We start from the raw sequence: 18804 nt of genomic DNA, 5'->3' as shown, positions 1-18804 counted from the left end.
TAGAAAATTTTCAAAGAAATTTGGACTTAGAAAATTTTCGAGGAAAATTGGACTTAGAAAATTTTCAAAGAAATTTGGACTTAGAAAATTTTCAAAGAAATTTGGACTTAGAAAATTTTCCAGGAAAATTGAACTTAGAAAATTTTTCGAAGAGATTGAACTTAGAAAATTTTCAAAGAAATTTTAAACTTAGAGAATTTTTGCGGATCTCCACCCTTAGGGAGTTACCGTAGTGAACCGACCATTGTATCACCATTCGTTTAATAAATCGAAACGAACACAAGCTGTTGTCATCTTTATTCATAATACCTTCCAATGGTGAGTACATACTTCTCTCAATAAGTTCATTACTTCTACCGCCTCCCGAGTTGGTTTCCTCTCGGTCACGTTACACTTACACGGAGTCAAGCTGGTTTCCTCTTGACGTCCCTCACACTCTTGAATTGAGCTGGTTTCCTCTCAAGAAGAGTAACATTAAAATCGAGTTGGTTACCTCTCGATTATAACACACCGAGTTGGTTTCCTCTCGGTCACGTCACACTTACGCGGTGTCAAGCTGGTTTCCTCTTGACATCCACATTCTAAATTTGAGTTGGTTTCCTCTCAAATTGAGTACATTAAAATCGAGTTGGTTTCCTCTCGATTATAACACACCGAGTTGGTTTCCTCTCGGTCGCGTCACACTTACGCGGTGTCAAGCTGGTTTCCTCTTGACATCCACATTCTAAATTTGAGTTGGTTTCCTCTCAAATTGAGTAACAGCTATAATCGAGCTGGTTTCCTCTCGATTATTACCTACACTGTCCGAGTTGGTTTCCTCTCGGACCCATCTCACACATTTTTTTGGATCAAGTTGGTTCCCTCTTGACGTTAGACTGAAACCCATATTCGAGTTGGTTTCCTCTCGATATGAGTAACCGCTAACATCGAGTTGGTTTTCCTCTCGATGTCATCTCCACTCACTGAGTCTGGTTCTTAAGCAACCACACTCATCCGTTTTTTTTGTCCCAGGGTAAGAAGCGGTCCTTACGAAGAGTGGCCCAAGACTGGGCTGAACGAGGTTTGCAGTTCGACGAGTGCCCTTCCGCGCCAATCGAGGAAGTGCAGCTACAAGTAGGAGACGAGTGGCTTTACCGACAATATTGTCTCAGACGAAATAGGCCTGCCCCTTGGGACGCACCACCTCTCCCGTTGCCACTGCCACGTTTCGGTATCGCAACCGTCAACGTCACCGTCCGTCGAGGTGAGCCTGAAGCTGTCTACGCTCCTATCGCCGCTGCCGCCGCCCCAGCTCCAGTAGTTGAAGTTCCGGAAGTAAGAGAACCAGCACGACTTCCTCGTCCCGAAGTTTCGAACTTCGCTTCACGGGAGAACTGGTACTATTTCGACTACGTGTCCTCAAACCGACCCAAGCCACGGGCCGTAGTCAGGCCTACCATCAGCCAACCGCCACAGCCGTCGCTGGTCCCGACGAAGGAGTCAGCTGTCGCACCGGAAGACGTTAAAGTCCACGAGGGCGAAGGATCGTTCAGTCCCCTTGTAGACAGTCCACCTCGATCACCTCCAACCCCAGAGGTACGTCTGCAAGAGAAGAGCCCACCTGAAGCTGAATTGGTAATTGAGGAGGACGTCTTGAATCTCGAAACGTCACCCCTCAGCGGCGGTCCTTACTCCCCTGAAGGAACGCCTGAGGCCACGCGACTGCGACCTACATTTTCTAAGTTGCCGTTAGCGAAACGACGAAAAATTGTCTGCGATTTATTAACTTTATTTTAACATTCACACACTCACACTTATCACCCAAAGATCACACAACAGTATTTGACAGACCACTTGTATTATTAGTACGTAAGAAAGTATGAATAAATTATACATTGTCTTCCTCTAATTCACTGTGTTGTCAATGTCTTAACGTGGAACGTGGTTGGTTTCCTCCTCGTTCTAATATCCCAACCCACATTACAATTTTACTTCACTTTTCCGAGGTTGCGAGTCTTTCTCTCTCGCGCTCCTCGTTTTCTCGTATAGATAGTTAGTTGTCTGTTGGTCCAGTCACTTCCACCACAAGTGACCGGTATCAAATTGGCGCCCAACGTGGGGCACATAAATTGTTTCGACACTTTAGGTTCTGATGGATATCAGAACGGATCCAACACCCTAATGTCTCCAACTCCAAACCGAGCTAGTCACCCTTCTTCTCCGTCCCATTCAACCGAGAGAAATTTGCGAGATTTACCCAGTCGAAGAGCAAATAGACTGTTCCACACACCGCCTACCATTAAGCGCACTCCGCCACCTAATCGCGAGTCAGGAACTAGTCTAAATAAACAAACCTCTCTGCTCACCGGTTTAAGCAACCTCACTTCCATCGACCTTCCACGTTTTGAGCCTCCACTTAGTGAGACCGCAGAGTCCCAATCACCTTTGACGTCCTCTGACTCTTCAGAAACATTAACTTCTGATATTGCAAATAGAGAAAATAACAAATCTCCTGCAATTAATATCTCGGCTACTACTACTTCCGGGAACATTACAAAAGACCCGGTGGCGCCCAACATTAATTCAAATCCTACGATCCCCACAATGGACATAAACACTAATTCGGATGGTCCCTCAGGATTCTTAAGGGGGGAAGGAGGAGGAGCCTCAAATGACCTTATAGGCTCCTTAGTTGTCTCTGCTCCTGCTGGGTCTGACACCTCAGGCTCTGGCTCAGGCTCGACCTCTGCAGTATCTGCACCGACCTTCCCGTTAGCAATGCCATCTAATCTGTCATTCGATGATTGGTTGGGATTGATTAGAGCTTTCCAATCACCAGCCCCTCCTTTCCCTGAATTTAACGGCAACGACTATGAAGACCCTCAGAAATTTCTTCTCAACTGTGAGAAGTATTTCTGCTCAGCACGCACGGACTCTGACCAACAAACCCAACTTGTTAATAAAGGACTAAAGGGGGACGCCCAGAAATGGTGGTCGGTATACAAAGATTTATCGCTACCCTGGGAAGATTTCAAGGAACTGTTTCTTAAAAAGTACACAGGTACCACCGCGATCATGAGACTTCAAGCCTCACTTTACTCTCAGAAACAAGGAGATAGAGAACCCGTTGCTGTTTTCCTGCAACATAAATATATGTTGGCAAAGCGACTCCACGTTCAGCTAACCGCCGCTGATTTGACCACACTATTGCTCGAGTCTATAAAACCGACTCTTAGGCGGTTAGTACGCCCAACAAATCCGCAATCATTTGCTGAACTGCTAGAAGCATCGACTAAGGCCGAGCAAGACGAGGCTGACTGTGCTCCTCGCAAACCAGTTCCGACCAAAGAAGAACCCCAACGACGCCCAGCGCAAGAGACTTCAAATTCAAGGCCTCAGCAAGCTCCAGCCTGTCGCTTTTGCCCAGAATACCATCTCCACCGGGACTGTCCAGTCCTTCAGGCGCGTCGCAATCAAGCACCTCCGGAAAACTGGCGAGCTTCGGCGGCTGCAACCTCGAATACGGCCGTCGAAACTCCATCCCAATCTTAAGTGCGATCTACTCGCTCTCGCAAGAGTTACCTCGGACCCGAGTGCGTATCAGTAATCGAGAAATCGTGGCCGAAATAGACTCTTGCGCTTCCCATAACTTTGTGAGGTTAGCAGTCCTAACAGCTCACGAACGTTCCGTCCTTAAACCTGGTCCCTCTCATGCTAAGCTAGCTGCAAATGGAACCTCCGTCAAGTTACACGGGTCCATCACACTTTCCCCTCTCATCGGTAGCCAAAGCTATCCAGGTACCTTCCTCGCATGTAGTGAACTGCGTGCTGATCTTGTTTTGGGCAGAGCTTGGCTTAAGGACCATGAGGTCCAACATGATCACCGAGCTGATTGTCTATATCTGGGAAAGAAGAGTAGACAACAAGTGTATTTAACACCCTTACCTGCATCGCTTACTGGACCTATAGAACCCCTAGAATTCGACTTATCTGCCCTTCCGTCCCAATATAAAGATAAAATAGAACACATTCTTAAAACATACGAGTCGATTTTTTATAAAGGGGGACCGTTGCGCCAAACTTTAGCAGCTTGTCATGAAATAAGAATACGCAACCCGCAGCCATTTCGCGCCGCACCCCGTCGGTATTCAATAGAAAAGAAGAGGTTTATCGATTCTGAGACCCGAGAAATGCTCGCACAGAACGTCATAGAACCAACCACCCAGGATTTTAGCTCCGCCATAGTAGTTGTGGACAAACCTGGAGGAGGGTACCGCCTCTGTATTGACTACCGCCCAGTAAACGACCAAACTGAAGACGCTCCTCAGTGCCTACCCAGAATCCATGAAATCCTAAAAATTATAGGAACAGCCAAGATTTTTTCCACTTTAGACTTTAAAAGTGGATACTGGCAAATACCTATGTCTCCCGAGTCTAAAAAATTCACAGCTTTTTCCACGCCCGACGGAGGACAGTACCAATTCCGAGTAATGCCTTTCGGCTTAAAGAACGCACCTGGCACATTCCAGAACCTTATGAGAAAGGTACTTGCCTCCTACTGGGGTGATTTTTGCGTTGCTTACCTAGACGATATTATCGTCTATTCAGACTCGTGGGATCAACACATTCGACACCTCGCATTGGTGTTGGAAAGGATTATGACCTTTGGTCTTATTTGTACCCCGGCCAAATGTCGCTTTGGTCAAAACAACCTGCCATATTTAGGTCACGTAGTTACCTCCGAGGGCAACGAGGCTCAATCACGCCATATTGACGCCATTCAAAATGCCTCACCTCCGCGAACTAGAAAACAATTAGCTTCTTTTCTGGGAACCTGCAATTGGCTGATGGAGTACGTGCCCCGCTACGCTAACCTAACAGCCCCTCTCACCGATCTACTGTCTGTTAAAAAAATTTTCAAATGGACCCAAACCCATCAAGAAGCTTTCGAAACTATTAAGGAAGTCTTCAAACAACCCCAGGTATTGAGTCGACCGGATCCGAACCTGACTTTTATCCTACAAGTGGAAACTAGTGACATTGGAATGGGAGCCGTCCTTTTCCAGGAACCTCAAGCAAGAGAGAGGAAAGTGATCTCTTATTCCAGCGCGAAATTTAGCCCTGTAGAAACGCGATACCCACCTGACGAGCAAAGTTGTTTGACAATTGTGTGGGCATTTAAGAAGTATCGCCCCTACTTAGAAGATCGGCCTTTTATCTTACGAACTGACATAAAGTCTCTCTCTTGGCTTAATCAGGTTAAAAACACGAGAGCCAAATTAACCCGTTGGCACATTCTCCTTGAAGAATTCAACTTTACTGTTGAACATACGCCGAAGGCAGACCGATCGTTGCCCAGAGCACTCGCAATTAATCCCGACCCTCTAGAAAGAATTCCATGCGAGGCCGACCTGGAAAGAATAGAATGTCCGGTAAAAAGCATATCCGGAATAACTGAAGAAACCACGCCAGTCATCAACGCCATCTACGGAACGACTCTTCAAGAAGAAATTGTGGAACTTCAACAATCGGACCCGACTATCAGCCGTCAAATGAACGAATGGATCGGTTACGAAAACAACGGAACCACTACAGAACGAGAGAGAGCGTTCCACGAAGGAAACTACTTGGATGAAAGCGGTTTTTGGAAATATTCGCCTAGTAACAACCGCTGGCAACTACGAGTTCCAGAAACCTTGAAGCAACGAGTGTTATGGGAATATCATGACGTCCCGCTAGCGGGACATCCAGGAGCCGAAGAAACTACCCGCAGCATCCAAGAGCACTTTTTCTGGGCGGGTGTAGGTCGAGATGTTCGACGTTACGTCGCCAAATGTCATTTATGCCTCTGTTCCAAACCAATTCATCGTCGGATTAATATTGGACAGAAACCCCGTAAACCTAAGATTGCGTGGGAAACCGTAGCCTTGGACCTTATGGGTCCTTATCCCTTATCTATTAAGGGCAATCGTTTTATACTCGTTGTCACCGACCTTTTTTCGAGATGGGTAGAAGCATTCCCTATACGCAACTCTCATGCTTCGACCATCGTCAGAATTTTGGAACAAGAAGTTTTCTCCCGTTTTGGTTATCCAAACCAAATTCTAAGCGATAACGGCCCTCAGTTTCGTAGCAAACTGTGGACCGAGATGGGTGAGAAGTGGGCTTGTACGTTGTGGACAACACCAGAATACCATCCACAAGCGAATCCCACCGAACGCCGGAATCAAGAAATAAAGAAAGGCCTGCGTCTTCGTCTACACGATGGAAACCAACGAATTTGGGATCAGCAACTCCCCAAATTACTATTTGGACTTCGCCGCAGGAGGAACGCCGCCACTGGTTTTACTCCTGCTTACCTAACTTTTGGTCGTGAGATTCGTCGTCCAGGAGAATGGCAGTTACGTCCAGTCGTAGAGAACGAAAGAATCTTATCAGCTGCTCAGCGCGAGGCACAAGTGTCTAGAAATCAGGCCCAGTATCAAAAGCGATATGCAGGGCCAATCATGGAATCACCGTTCAAGGTAGGAGATTTAGTGTATGCCAAAAATACACGGCCCTCTAACGCCGCTGAACGTTACAACGCTAAATTAGCACCCTCTAGAACTGGACCTTACCCTGTGATTAGGATTATATCACCGGGTGTTCTCTGGATCCAAAAGGAAGAGGGACCCCACAAAATGTATGCAGCGGAATTAATTTTAGCTCCACCTTCCAATGATCAACAACCTCAACATGAAATCGCTGAAATACCCGAAATACAGCCTTCGACAAGATCAACTACTACTGAAGGGAAGCCTTTAGAGTCAAGTGAAATGACTGACGGTCCTGACGGATCGTTACACAATGTGGCTGAACAAGCTCAAGTTATTATCACTCTCGACTCACAAGCAGCCCATGAACCTAATTCTTCAACTTCAAGTTCTCGGCCCACGCTTACGCCGCAACTTAAGAATCTAACTATTTCTGCTCCAATCGACGCGACAGAAGTTAGGATGGAATTAGGACGCAGCAGCTGCGGTCACTCGGATGAGTCGACCCAAATACCAACCATGGTAGATCATTCTTCTTTATGTAGACAACCAAGGCGCCATCAACCATCTGAAGATGCAGTCACAAACGTGACAACTACAACGCTATCTGTGGCTGGACAAGCCCAAAGCACTATCGCTCTTTTGGATGTCGATGCTCCAACAGAAGAACTTCAAGATGTCGGCGGCGGACGCTACCCACGTCGGAAGAGGAACCCGGTTACATACCGTGATGCGCGTCCTTACGCGCGATGTAGATAAATATGTCCTCTACTTAGGATAAAAATAGAGTCATGTCCTGAATAAGGAAAACACTCTACCTCTAAACACTTAGTGATAACTCTCGAACATCCTTTGACCGTTAAATAGAATAAAAATATATATATATACATATGCATAACCTTTAATAAATGAAAAAAACTCGCGTCGCAATGCCTTCCCAAAGGGGGGATTGATACCGTCACTGGTGGAAGTAACAAGGGCGCATAAGAATAGAGAAACACAGAATTTTCGTAAAGAAAATCGGGTGCTTCTTATTCTAACATGCAGCCCTGTCTTTGGCCGAGCCATTGGCCACGCGCTTTCCTTGCATTTTCCTCCATTTTTTCCTCACGCGCCTCCCTTTCACTTTCGTCCCTTTCACTACGTTCGTCGCTTTCCCTCATTCGCTGGCGGGCTGCCAAGCGTACGGCCCAATTTCTTCCTTCCCCGCGCCGCCTACGCTTTCCCGTCTACCACTCACTTGCTTTCCACTACCACCGGCGCGTCAGGCCCTTTGCTTCGCCTGCCACTTTCTCTCAGTTCCTAATACCCTGGTGTTTTTCCGCGCCTATTTTCAATTTATTTTTTATAAATTATGGATGTTCGCGAGTCACACTATACGTTATATTTTTATATATTAAATCAGGAACATATATAGATATAGGAGGAATCTAATATTTTAATAGTTTAAGTTATTCAACATACGTGGTATTATATATTCTTACGAGGGTATAATAATTACTACGTAAGTATAAGAATAATTTTAACCTATTTTATAAATATTAAATTATCACTTTAGTATTAAGAACTTCGTTTTGTTATTATTTTTAATTGTTAATTAAGTTTTAGAATTAATTAGAATAGGGATGTGTGAGAATCTTTGAAGATAGAGGGAAACTCGCGAGGAGACGCGCGACTTTACCTCTGGCTCAAGCGAAACGCGTGAACCGTACGCGCATTTCGCGGAGTCAAAGATAAGAAGCGCAAGCGCAAACTGACCCTCTCTCTTAAGAAATTTCTCCCACTTTACGTTTTGGAAAAGTCGCGGATGATAAAAGCTGATGCACTGGACCAAAACGTCAGTTCTATCCTGAGCTCACCTAGAGGTTGGTCTTCCTCCTCCGCTCAACTTAACCACTACATTCTGAAATTGTACTTAGAATAAATTGCGAGTTTCGGACTTAGAATAAATCGACGAGTTTATACTTATAAAATTTTCAAGAAAAATTGAACTTAGAAAATTTCGAAGAAAATTGGACTTAGAAAATTTTCAAAGAAATTTGGACTTAGAAAATTTTCGAAGAAAATTGGACTTAGAAAATTTTCAAAGAAATTTGGACTTAGAAAATTTTCGAAGAAAATTGGACTTAGAAAATTTTCAAAGAAATTTGGACTTAGAAAATTTTCGAGGAAAATTGGACTTAGAAAATTTTCAAAGAAATTTGGACTTAGAAAATTTTCAAAGAAATTTGGACTTAGAAAATTTTCCAGGAAAATTGAACTTAGAAAATTTTTCGAAGAGATTGAACTTAGAAAATTTTCAAAGAAATTTTAAACTTAGAGAATTTTTGCGGATCTCCACCCTTAGGGAGTTACCGTAGTGAACCGACCATTGTATCACCATTCGTTTAATAAATCGAAACGAACACAAGCTGTTGTCATCTTTATTCATAATACCTTCCAATGGTGAGTACATACTTCTCTCAATAAGTTCATTACTTCTACCGCCTCCCGAGTTGGTTTCCTCTCGGTCACGTTACACTTACACGGAGTCAAGCTGGTTTCCTCTTGACGTCCCTCACACTCTTGAATTGAGCTGGTTTCCTCTCAAGAAGAGTAACATTAAAATCGAGTTGGTTACCTCTCGATTATAACACACCGAGTTGGTTTCCTCTCGGTCACGTCACACTTACGCGGTGTCAAGCTGGTTTCCTCTTGACATCCACATTCTAAATTTGAGTTGGTTTCCTCTCAAATTGAGTACATTAAAATCGAGTTGGTTTCCTCTCGATTATAACACACCGAGTTGGTTTCCTCTCGGTCGCGTCACACTTACGCGGTGTCAAGCTGGTTTCCTCTTGACATCCACATTCTAAATTTGAGTTGGTTTCCTCTCAAATTGAGTAACAGCTATAATCGAGCTGGTTTCCTCTCGATTATTACCTACACTGTCCGAGTTGGTTTCCTCTCGGACCCATCTCACACATTTTTTTGGATCAAGTTGGTTCCCTCTTGACGTTAGACTGAAACCCATATTCGAGTTGGTTTCCTCTCGATATGAGTAACCGCTAACATCGAGTTGGTTTTCCTCTCGATGTCATCTCCACTCACTGAGTCTGGTTCTTAAGCAACCACACTCATCCGTTTTTTTTGTCCCAGGGTAAGAAGCGGTCCTTACGAAGAGTGGCCCAAGACTGGGCTGAACGAGGTTTGCAGTTCGACGAGTGCCCTTCCGCGCCAATCGAGGAAGTGCAGCTACAAGTAGGAGACGAGTGGCTTTACCGACAATATTGTCTCAGACGAAATAGGCCTGCCCCTTGGGACGCACCACCTCTCCCGTTGCCACTGCCACGTTTCGGTATCGCAACCGTCAACGTCACCGTCCGTCGAGGTGAGCCTGAAGCTGTCTACGCTCCTATCGCCGCTGCCGCCGCCCCAGCTCCAGTAGTTGAAGTTCCGGAAGTAAGAGAACCAGCACGACTTCCTCGTCCCGAAGTTTCGAACTTCGCTTCACGGGAGAACTGGTACTATTTCGACTACGTGTCCTCAAACCGACCCAAGCCACGGGCCGTAGTCAGGCCTACCATCAGCCAACCGCCACAGCCGTCGCTGGTCCCGACGAAGGAGTCAGCTGTCGCACCGGAAGACGTTAAAGTCCACGAGGGCGAAGGATCGTTCAGTCCCCTTGTAGACAGTCCACCTCGATCACCTCCAACCCCAGAGGTACGTCTGCAAGAGAAGAGCCCACCTGAAGCTGAATTGGTAATTGAGGAGGACGTCTTGAATCTCGAAACGTCACCCCTCAGCGGCGGTCCTTACTCCCCTGAAGGAACGCCTGAGGCCACGCGACTGCGACCTACATTTTCTAAGTTGCCGTTAGCGAAACGACGAAAAATTGTCTGCGATTTATTAACTTTATTTTAACATTCACACACTCACACTTATCACCCAAAGATCACACAACAGTATTTGACAGACCACTTGTATTATTAGTACGTAAGAAAGTATGAATAAATTATACATTGTCTTCCTCTAATTCACTGTGTTGTCAATGTCTTAACGTGGAACGTGGTTGGTTTCCTCCTCGTTCTAATATCCCAACCCACATTACAATTTTACTTCACTTTTCCGAGGTTGCGAGTCTTTCTCTCTCGCGCTCCTCGTTTTCTCGTATAGATAGTTAGTTGTCTGTTGGTCCAGTCACTTCCACCACAAGTGACCGGTATCAATACTCAAAAAAATATTCTATTATATTTATTTACAAATTTCCTTAATTTTGTAAAAATTATTCGAAAACACCAATAACTTCATTTTAAAATAAATATATTTAAATCTAATTCCAACTTTTGCAAAATTATTTTCATCATTTGAATTCAATTATTATTTTCTAGAATTTTTAAATAAAATTCTTCTTTAAATCAAATATTTTTAATAATTTTTGAAAAAGTTCAGTGAAGAATTTGAAAATTAATTTCTTTACCATTCAATTTAATGTGAAATTTCGATTATTCGGAAATTCTTCAATTAAATATAAAGTAGAAAATAAAAACTTGAAATAATTTTAAAAAATTTCGATTAAGCTTTTTGAAAAAAATTAGATCCAATATAATTTTTAATTAAAATTATGAAAAATACTAATTTTCAAAGATTTTAATTTGAAACATTTACAAAATTCAATTTATTTCTAAAAATTGCAATTATTAGTAACTTCTACAAAATTTAATTATTATCTAAAACTTGAAGTGAAATTAATTTTTAAATCAATTTTTATTAGAAAATTCTACGAGAATTCGAATTATATACATAATTTTATCAACAAATTTTTAATTACTTGAATTCCTTCGACGAATTTTAATAAAATTTTTAAAAATTAATTCAATTTTTCGAGAAATTTGATTAAAATTAGTGTTAAAAATAATTGAAATTCTGCAATGAGTTTTATTATTTATGAAAATAATTGAATTTTTGCCATGAATTTTATAAAAAAAGTTTCAAACAATTGATTTTTTTCGAAACAATTTATGCAAATTGTATTTTTAATAATTGAATTCCTGTAAAATTTCCGTTATTTTAGAAAATAATTGAATATTCGTATAAAACTTTGTCAAAATTGTTTTTAAATAATTGAATTCTTTTGGGAAATTTTATTAAAATAATAAATATATAATTTATTGAATTAAGAAAAATTCTTGAAAATAATTGAACTTTTGCAATGAATTTTATTAAAATTTTTGAAAATAACAAATTTTACCCTAAATTTTATTAAAATTTATGACAATAATTGGATTTTACAATGAATTTTACGAAAATTTCTGAATATAATTGAATTTTAGCGAATAATTTTGCTATTTAATATTTATAAAGATAATTGAAATGTTGACGAGAATTTTTTTTTAATTTTTGAAAATAATTGAATTTCTGAAAAAAATTCGAATATTTATTAAGATTGTCGAATTCTGTCAAAGAATTGCGTTTAAATTTTTTAAAATTCAAACTAATTTTAACAGAATTGATATTAAAATTTTTCAAAAAAAAAAAAAAAAAAAAATGATTTATTAACTTTATGGCAGTTCTTCAATAGAATTAGGTTATATAAAATAAATTATTGTCAGAAATAGAAAAAATTGAAGGTTTTTTTTTTAGAATTGAAATGAAAGTTTTGTTTTAGAAAAATTAATAGAATTCTCTAATGAATTCTAAACATTTAATTTTTTCCAGTTATTAAAAAATCCATGACTTTTCCCCGATTTGCGATATCCGCAGAAAAAACCATGAAAAAAATCAATTAATTGTCAGGAAAATCATGTTAACTTTTTATGCTTCAGCAAAAATTTCCAATTCAGAGAAGCAAATGCGAAAAGATTTGAATTTTTTCATGTCAAATAAAAATGAGTTCAAGAACATCCGGTGATTAAAAGTTAAATGATTTCTTAAGGAGTTATTTGAAACTCTTGTTCTGGGGGGATGTACTTTTACCGGAAGGGAAAACTTATTTAATATGTAAAATAAAATAACCAAAAAAAAAATTCAATGCCAATTACTTGTTTTAGAGGAAAATTTTTATACGCGACTCGAGAATAAAATTGAAGCAAATTGAAGAGAATAAAAATGTGGCTTCAAATCTGTTTTTGATATTTGATTCGTTATATATATAGTGAAATACACAAAGCGGAAAGCCGCACGTGCATTGATGCGCGTTTTCGCGTGAAGCTGCAAAATTACACGGTGCGCTGTGTGCGTAAATTTGCCGGTAAAAATTACTTGGCCTTCGCAAAGTTAGTTATTTTTCTTATTTTTACGGTTCGCATTTAAGAAACAGTTTCTCCTCAATTTTTATTACTTGCAACATTTGCTGATTATTTATTTTCTTCTTTATTTTTATATTATTACTGTGATCATTTGTATTATTATTGTTACTACTACTACTATTATTATTATTACTTTATTATTATTATTATTATTATTATTATTATTATTATTATTATTATTATTATTATTATTATTATTATTATTATTATTATTATTATTATTATTATTATTATTATTATTATTATTATTATTATTATTTTGATTACCATTACTTTTTGGTATAAAATTAGGTATTAATTTTAAAAACAATAGAATTTAAAAATTTGTAATTCAAATTTTTGTTGAAAACACTAAAAAAAAATCCAATTTTGGAAAAATTACAAATAATTGCAGAAATTCAATTATTTTCAAGAATGATAAAATTCTCATAAAACAATGATTTTATCACTCGGTCATCATTAATTATTATAAGTTATTGAGCTTAAAAAGATTTGAATTTGGAATTTTTGAAATTATTAATTCTTATGGAAAAATAATATTGATTAAATATTTATTTAAATTTACCTACATAATTATTAAAAATAATAAATTTTTAGAAAAATTTTAGTTTTATTTAAAAAAATTAAAAATTACTAAAAATTGAGAAAAAAATTGAATTTTGGAGAAGTTACGAATAATTACAGAAATTCAATTATATTTTCAAAAGTTAATAAAATTCTTTTTATAAAGTCCAATTAAGTTCTAAATTTTAAAAAAAAAATTCTCGTCAAAATTACAATTATCGTTATAAATAACAAAATTCTTCTCCGAAATTCAATAATTTTCATAATTTTTCCTCATTTCAATGATTTTTAATATCTAGGTACAATTTTAATAAATTTCCCAAAAGAATTCAATTAATTAAAATCATTTTTCATAAACTTGTATACGCAAAAATTTAATTATTTTTATGATTATAAATTTTTTTTATGAATTCAATTATTTTTATAAATAAATTTTTTCAGAAATTCAATTTATATTTTTATAAATAATAAACCTCATCACAGAATTTTAATTATTTTAAGTACAATTTTAATCGAATTCCTCGAAAAATGTAATTATGTATTCTTAAAATTTTTTTTAAATCAAAAGAATTAAATTATTAAAAAATTTGTTGATAAAATTATTTATAAGAAATAAATTTTTAAAAAACATTCAATTATTCAATAAATTATTTACTTTAGTATTGAAAATAATTGAATGATTTTGAAAATGTTTCCAATAAAGATATTTGAAAAATTTGATTCTTCTATACTTTTAATTGTCAATTCTGAAGAATTAATTTTTTTTTGAAAAAGTTTAATTTAATTTTATTTTTGAATTATTTCAAGTTTCAATTTTTTTCATATACAATTGAAGAATTTCCAAATTATCCGAATTTTGTAAAATTGAATTTTAAACAATTTTGAAAATTCTCAAAGAACTTTTTCAAAAATTATAAAAAATAATTGATTTAGAGAAGAATTTTAGTTAAAAGTTCTAAAAAATAATAAATGAATTGAAATGATGAAAATAATTTTTAAGATCTTACAGTAAGAATATTTTTTTAATAGAAAATAGTGATAATACTTTTATAAGTTGTTTAATTTCAAAAAGGTTTAAAATTAAAAATTTTTTAAAATCTTAATTCCTGTGGAAAAATAATAATAATTAAAATATTTATTTAAAAAACAAGTTATTGGTGTTTTGGAATAATTTTACTTTTGAAGAAATTTGTAAATAAATGTAACAGAACATTTTTTTGTGAGTAAATTTTTTTTCTTTATTTTCTAAGAATTTAAAAAGTTTCAATCTCATTTTCAATTATAAAATTTGTAATTGACAAATAGAATAGAATATGTAATGTTTCTTTTCCAAAAGAAAATTTCCCGTGATTTTCTAAATAAATAAATAAAAAGAATGAGTTTCTGAACAATATTGTTATTGAGAAATATAAATTATGCATATAATTATTATTATTTATTTATTTATTTATTTAGAAGCATGACAGGACTTTTATTATTATTTATTTGACTCAAATAAACTTTCTTCCAGTGTGGCATCAATTGTCCCTATTTTTGACGTCATTTATTGATATTTTAAAAATTAAATTTGTTTTACTTTGGACTATATTCATTTTCTATATACGGATATAGAAAGAATAAAAGTGGAAATTAAAATTTAAATTGAATCAATAAATAAAAGTTGATTTTTATAAAGTGATGTAAATTTAGAGCGACTTGAGTTGAAGATGAGATTTTAATGTTCCACTTAAGTTTAAAGTTGAGAAGTTGCAATCGGATCTTGAACTGAGGCATGAATTCTGAGTTGGAACCGCAATTCTCCTGCAGTCAACTTACAATGCTTTCGTATCAACTTATCTGCCGTTTCTATCCAGCACGTACTACTGTAACATGCGTGCGTAAAAATCATATTCTACACTTCTTTAGTTTCATCCGCTCATATTATAAAACCATTTTTTAATTCAAATTTCAAGAAATTTTCTTTATTATCATTCACAATAAAAAATAAGTCTTTTGACCGAAACAAGTTACATTATAGTCCAAATATTAAATTTCTGATTAGAAAACTGATTTTAAGACCTCAAATTTTCTTATTTTTATTTTAAGCCCAAAAATGAGTTGAATTTAAGAAAAAACACATTTCGGATGTATTTTAAGAATGCTTTTACATTGGTCAAAATATTGATTGAATTTCCGAATATAAAACTTATTTTAAGACCTAAAATTGTCTTATTTTTATTTTAAGCCCAAAAATGAGTTGAATTTAAAGAAAATAATAAAAAAATTTATATTTCTAATTAAAATTACTTTGCATGTGAAAATTTATATTCTAAATTACTTTTATTTATTTATTATTTATTTATTTATTTACCTTTATTTATTTATTATAATTTTTTATAAAAAGTTTTATAAATAAAGATTTATAAATACGATAAATACGATTTGATGCAAATAAATATTTATTTGAAGCAGACAAATAATTTTTCCAGTCTCTGGAAAATAAAAATTTTGAACCATTTTCAATTCTTCTTTTTTCAAAAAAAAAAAAAAAAAAAGTAAAATAGAAATGGTGGCTTTTTGTTAAATGAGAAACGTTATACATACTGGATTGCTTTTCACATTTGGGATGCTGAAAGTGGCATGCTGCCTAGTCTGGCTGTTTGTTTTGATTAATACAATTTAAGCGTTGGAGAATTAGTGCTTTGGGTGTCACGCACGCTGCAGGATTTCTTCTTCCCCCCCACCAAAAAAAAAGAAAAGTGAAAAAATTTCCATATATGGAATAATTCTAAAAAGAAAACCTTCAAATAATTTTTATTCTTGAAAAATTGCCATTTTTCCAAACTTTGTTTCACATAAATTATATTATATTTTTTATATTTTAACAATAATTTATTGTTACATGATATTATTTATAACCTACTTAAATCACAAAAATTTATATTTAAGTCAATTAAATATGATTTGAATCAATAATTTCACTATTTGAACCAAATACTATTTAATTGACTCAAAAATTATTTGATTCAAGTAAATTTTTATTTAAGTCAATCAAATGTTATTTGAACCAATAATTTCAGTATTTGAACCAAATAAAAATAATTAAATGTTTTTTGAAACAATAATTTCAGTATTTGAACCAATAAAAAAAATTAAATGTTATTTGAACCAAATAAAAATAATTAAATGTTATTTGAACCAAAAATTTAAGTATTTGAACCAAATAAAAATAATTAAATGTTATTTGAACCAAAAATTTAAGTATTTGAACCAATAAAAAAAATTAAATGTTATTTGAACCAAATAAAAATAATTAAATGTTATTTGAACCAAAAATTTAAGTATTTGTACCGATTAAAAAAATTCAATGTTATTTGAACTAAATAAAAATAATTAAATGTTATTTGAACCAAAAATTTAAGTATTTGTACCGATTAAAAAAATTCAATGTTATTTGAACTAAATAAAAATAATTCAATGTTATTTGAACCAATAATTTCAGTATTTGAACCAAATAAAAATAATTAAATGTTATTTAAACCAAAAATTTAAGTATTTGTACCGATTAAAAAAATTCAATGTTATTTGAACTAAATAAAAATAATTCAATGTTATTTGAACCAATAATTTCAGTATTTGAACCAAATAAAAATAATTAAATGTTATTTGAACCAAAAATTTAAGTATTTGTACCGATTAAAAAAATTCAATGTTATTTGAACTAAATAAAAATAATTCAATGTTATTTGAACCAATAATTTCAGTATTTGAACCAAATAAAAATAATTAAATGTTATTTGAACCAAAAATTTAAGTATTTGAACCAATAAAAAAAATTAAATGTTATTTGAACCAAATAAAAATAATTAAATGTTATTTGAACCAAAAATTTAAGTATTTGAACCAATTAAAAAAATTAAATGTTATTTGAACCAAATAAAAAATAATTAAATGTTATTTGAACCAAAAATTTAAGTATTTGAACCAATTAAAAAAATTAAATGTTATTTGAACCAAATAAAAAATAATTAAATGTTATTTAAACCAATAATTTCAGTTTTTAAACCAAATACCATTAAATTGACTCAAAAATTATCTGATTCAAGTAAATTTTTATCTAAACTAATTAAATGTTATTTGAACCAATAATTTCAGTATTTGAACCAAATAAAAATAATTAAATGTTTTTTGAACCAATAATTTCAGTATTTGCACCAAATAAAGATAATTAAATGTTATTTGAACCAAAAATTTAAGTATTTGAACCAATTAAAAAAATTAAATGTTATTTGAACCAAATAAAAAATAATTAAATGTTATTTGAACCAATAATTTCAGTATTTGAACCAGTATTTATTAAATTTATTTTAATAAAGATAATTAAATGTTATTTGAACCAATAATTTCAGTTTTTAAACCAAATACCATTAAATTGACTCAAAAATTATCTGATTCAAGTAAATTTTTATTTAAACTAATTAAATGTTATTTGAACCAATAATTTCAGTATTTGGACCAAATACCATTTAATTGACTCAAAAATTATTTGATTCAAGTTAATTTTTTTTCTCAGTGTATAATTATAAATATTAATTGTAACAGACAATTTTTTTTTTTTTTATTTTCGAAAAGTAAAAATGAAAAGTGACCGGAAAAATAGTGAAATTGTTAAATGAAATATGGAATAAAATTGAGAAAAAAAAATCTCACACAATGAAATTTTTTTGGACAAGAATTGAGAATCCCTGCTTTGCGTATCACTTTGACATATAGCACAACGGTCACTTTTTCGAGTTGAACTATTTGAAGGTTTTATTTTAGTTGAATGAGAAAAGAGGGAGTGAAAAGAAACTACCGGCGATGCGTGTACGTCACTATTAGCGCGTGTTTGTCGCAGAGGCAAACGATGATAACTCGCGCGTGCCAGAAACTCGAAGCATGTGCAAGGTCGCAAAACACAAGGGCGCGAAATTTGTTTTTCTAAAAATTTTCACGAAATATTTGCATTTTGTTAAAATTACATGTTTATTTACATATATATATAAATTTTGAAAAGTGTGTGTGTTGTGTGTAGATGTAGTCGCCTAAGCCTCATGTAAATATACATACGTTATATTCGTCATAGATTTTTTGCATGTCAAGGTGTAGGACGTTCGTTGCATTGCCGCGACGGCGCATTCTCAAAAAAATTATTATTTCGACGTCGGCCTCGCACAAAATCACAAAATTTTCAACGACAGCCTCCCAAAAGTCGTTGTTTCGTTACTTTTCTCGAAAAATTTTTGATTATTTTTTATCATTAATAAACCAAATAAAATTTATTTAAACCAAATGAAAGTTATTTAAACAAAATAAAAGTTATTTAAACCAAATAAAAGTTATTTAAACCAAATAAAATTTTATTTAAACGATTTAAACCAAATAAAATTTATTTAAACCAAATAAAAATCTACTTGGTTCCG

General features: G+C 34.6%; 3 protein-coding genes across 7 annotated transcripts in view; 2 read left to right on the top strand and 1 right to left on the bottom strand.

Moving 5' to 3' along the window:
* Positions 1 to 18804, bottom strand: part of LOC122506494 (protein bric-a-brac 2-like) — a 296899-nt gene that overhangs the window by 80131 nt on the left and 197964 nt on the right. The window lies entirely within an intron of this gene.
* LOC122506498 (period circadian protein homolog 1-like) lies at positions 104 to 2092 on the top strand. The gene is made up of 2 exons (XM_043618720.1): positions 104 to 318; positions 1012 to 2092. The coding sequence occupies exons 1-2, from the start codon at positions 316 to 318 to the stop codon at positions 1774 to 1776; spliced, it is 768 nt and encodes a 255-aa protein (XP_043474655.1). The 5' UTR covers positions 104 to 315; the 3' UTR covers positions 1777 to 2092.
* LOC122506499 (period circadian protein homolog 1-like) lies at positions 8743 to 10702 on the top strand. The gene is made up of 2 exons (XM_043618721.1): positions 8743 to 8957; positions 9651 to 10702. Exons 1-2 carry the CDS (start codon positions 8955 to 8957, stop codon positions 10413 to 10415), a joined length of 768 nt encoding a protein of 255 aa, XP_043474656.1. The 5' UTR covers positions 8743 to 8954; the 3' UTR covers positions 10416 to 10702.

Source organism: Leptopilina heterotoma, unplaced genomic scaffold, assembly GCF_015476425.1.
Source record: "Leptopilina heterotoma isolate Lh14 unplaced genomic scaffold, ASM1547642v1 Lhet_42, whole genome shotgun sequence".
In the NCBI taxonomy this organism is placed as follows: domain Eukaryota; kingdom Metazoa; phylum Arthropoda; class Insecta; order Hymenoptera; family Figitidae; genus Leptopilina; species Leptopilina heterotoma.
This window is presented reverse-complemented; position numbering and strand designations above follow the sequence as displayed.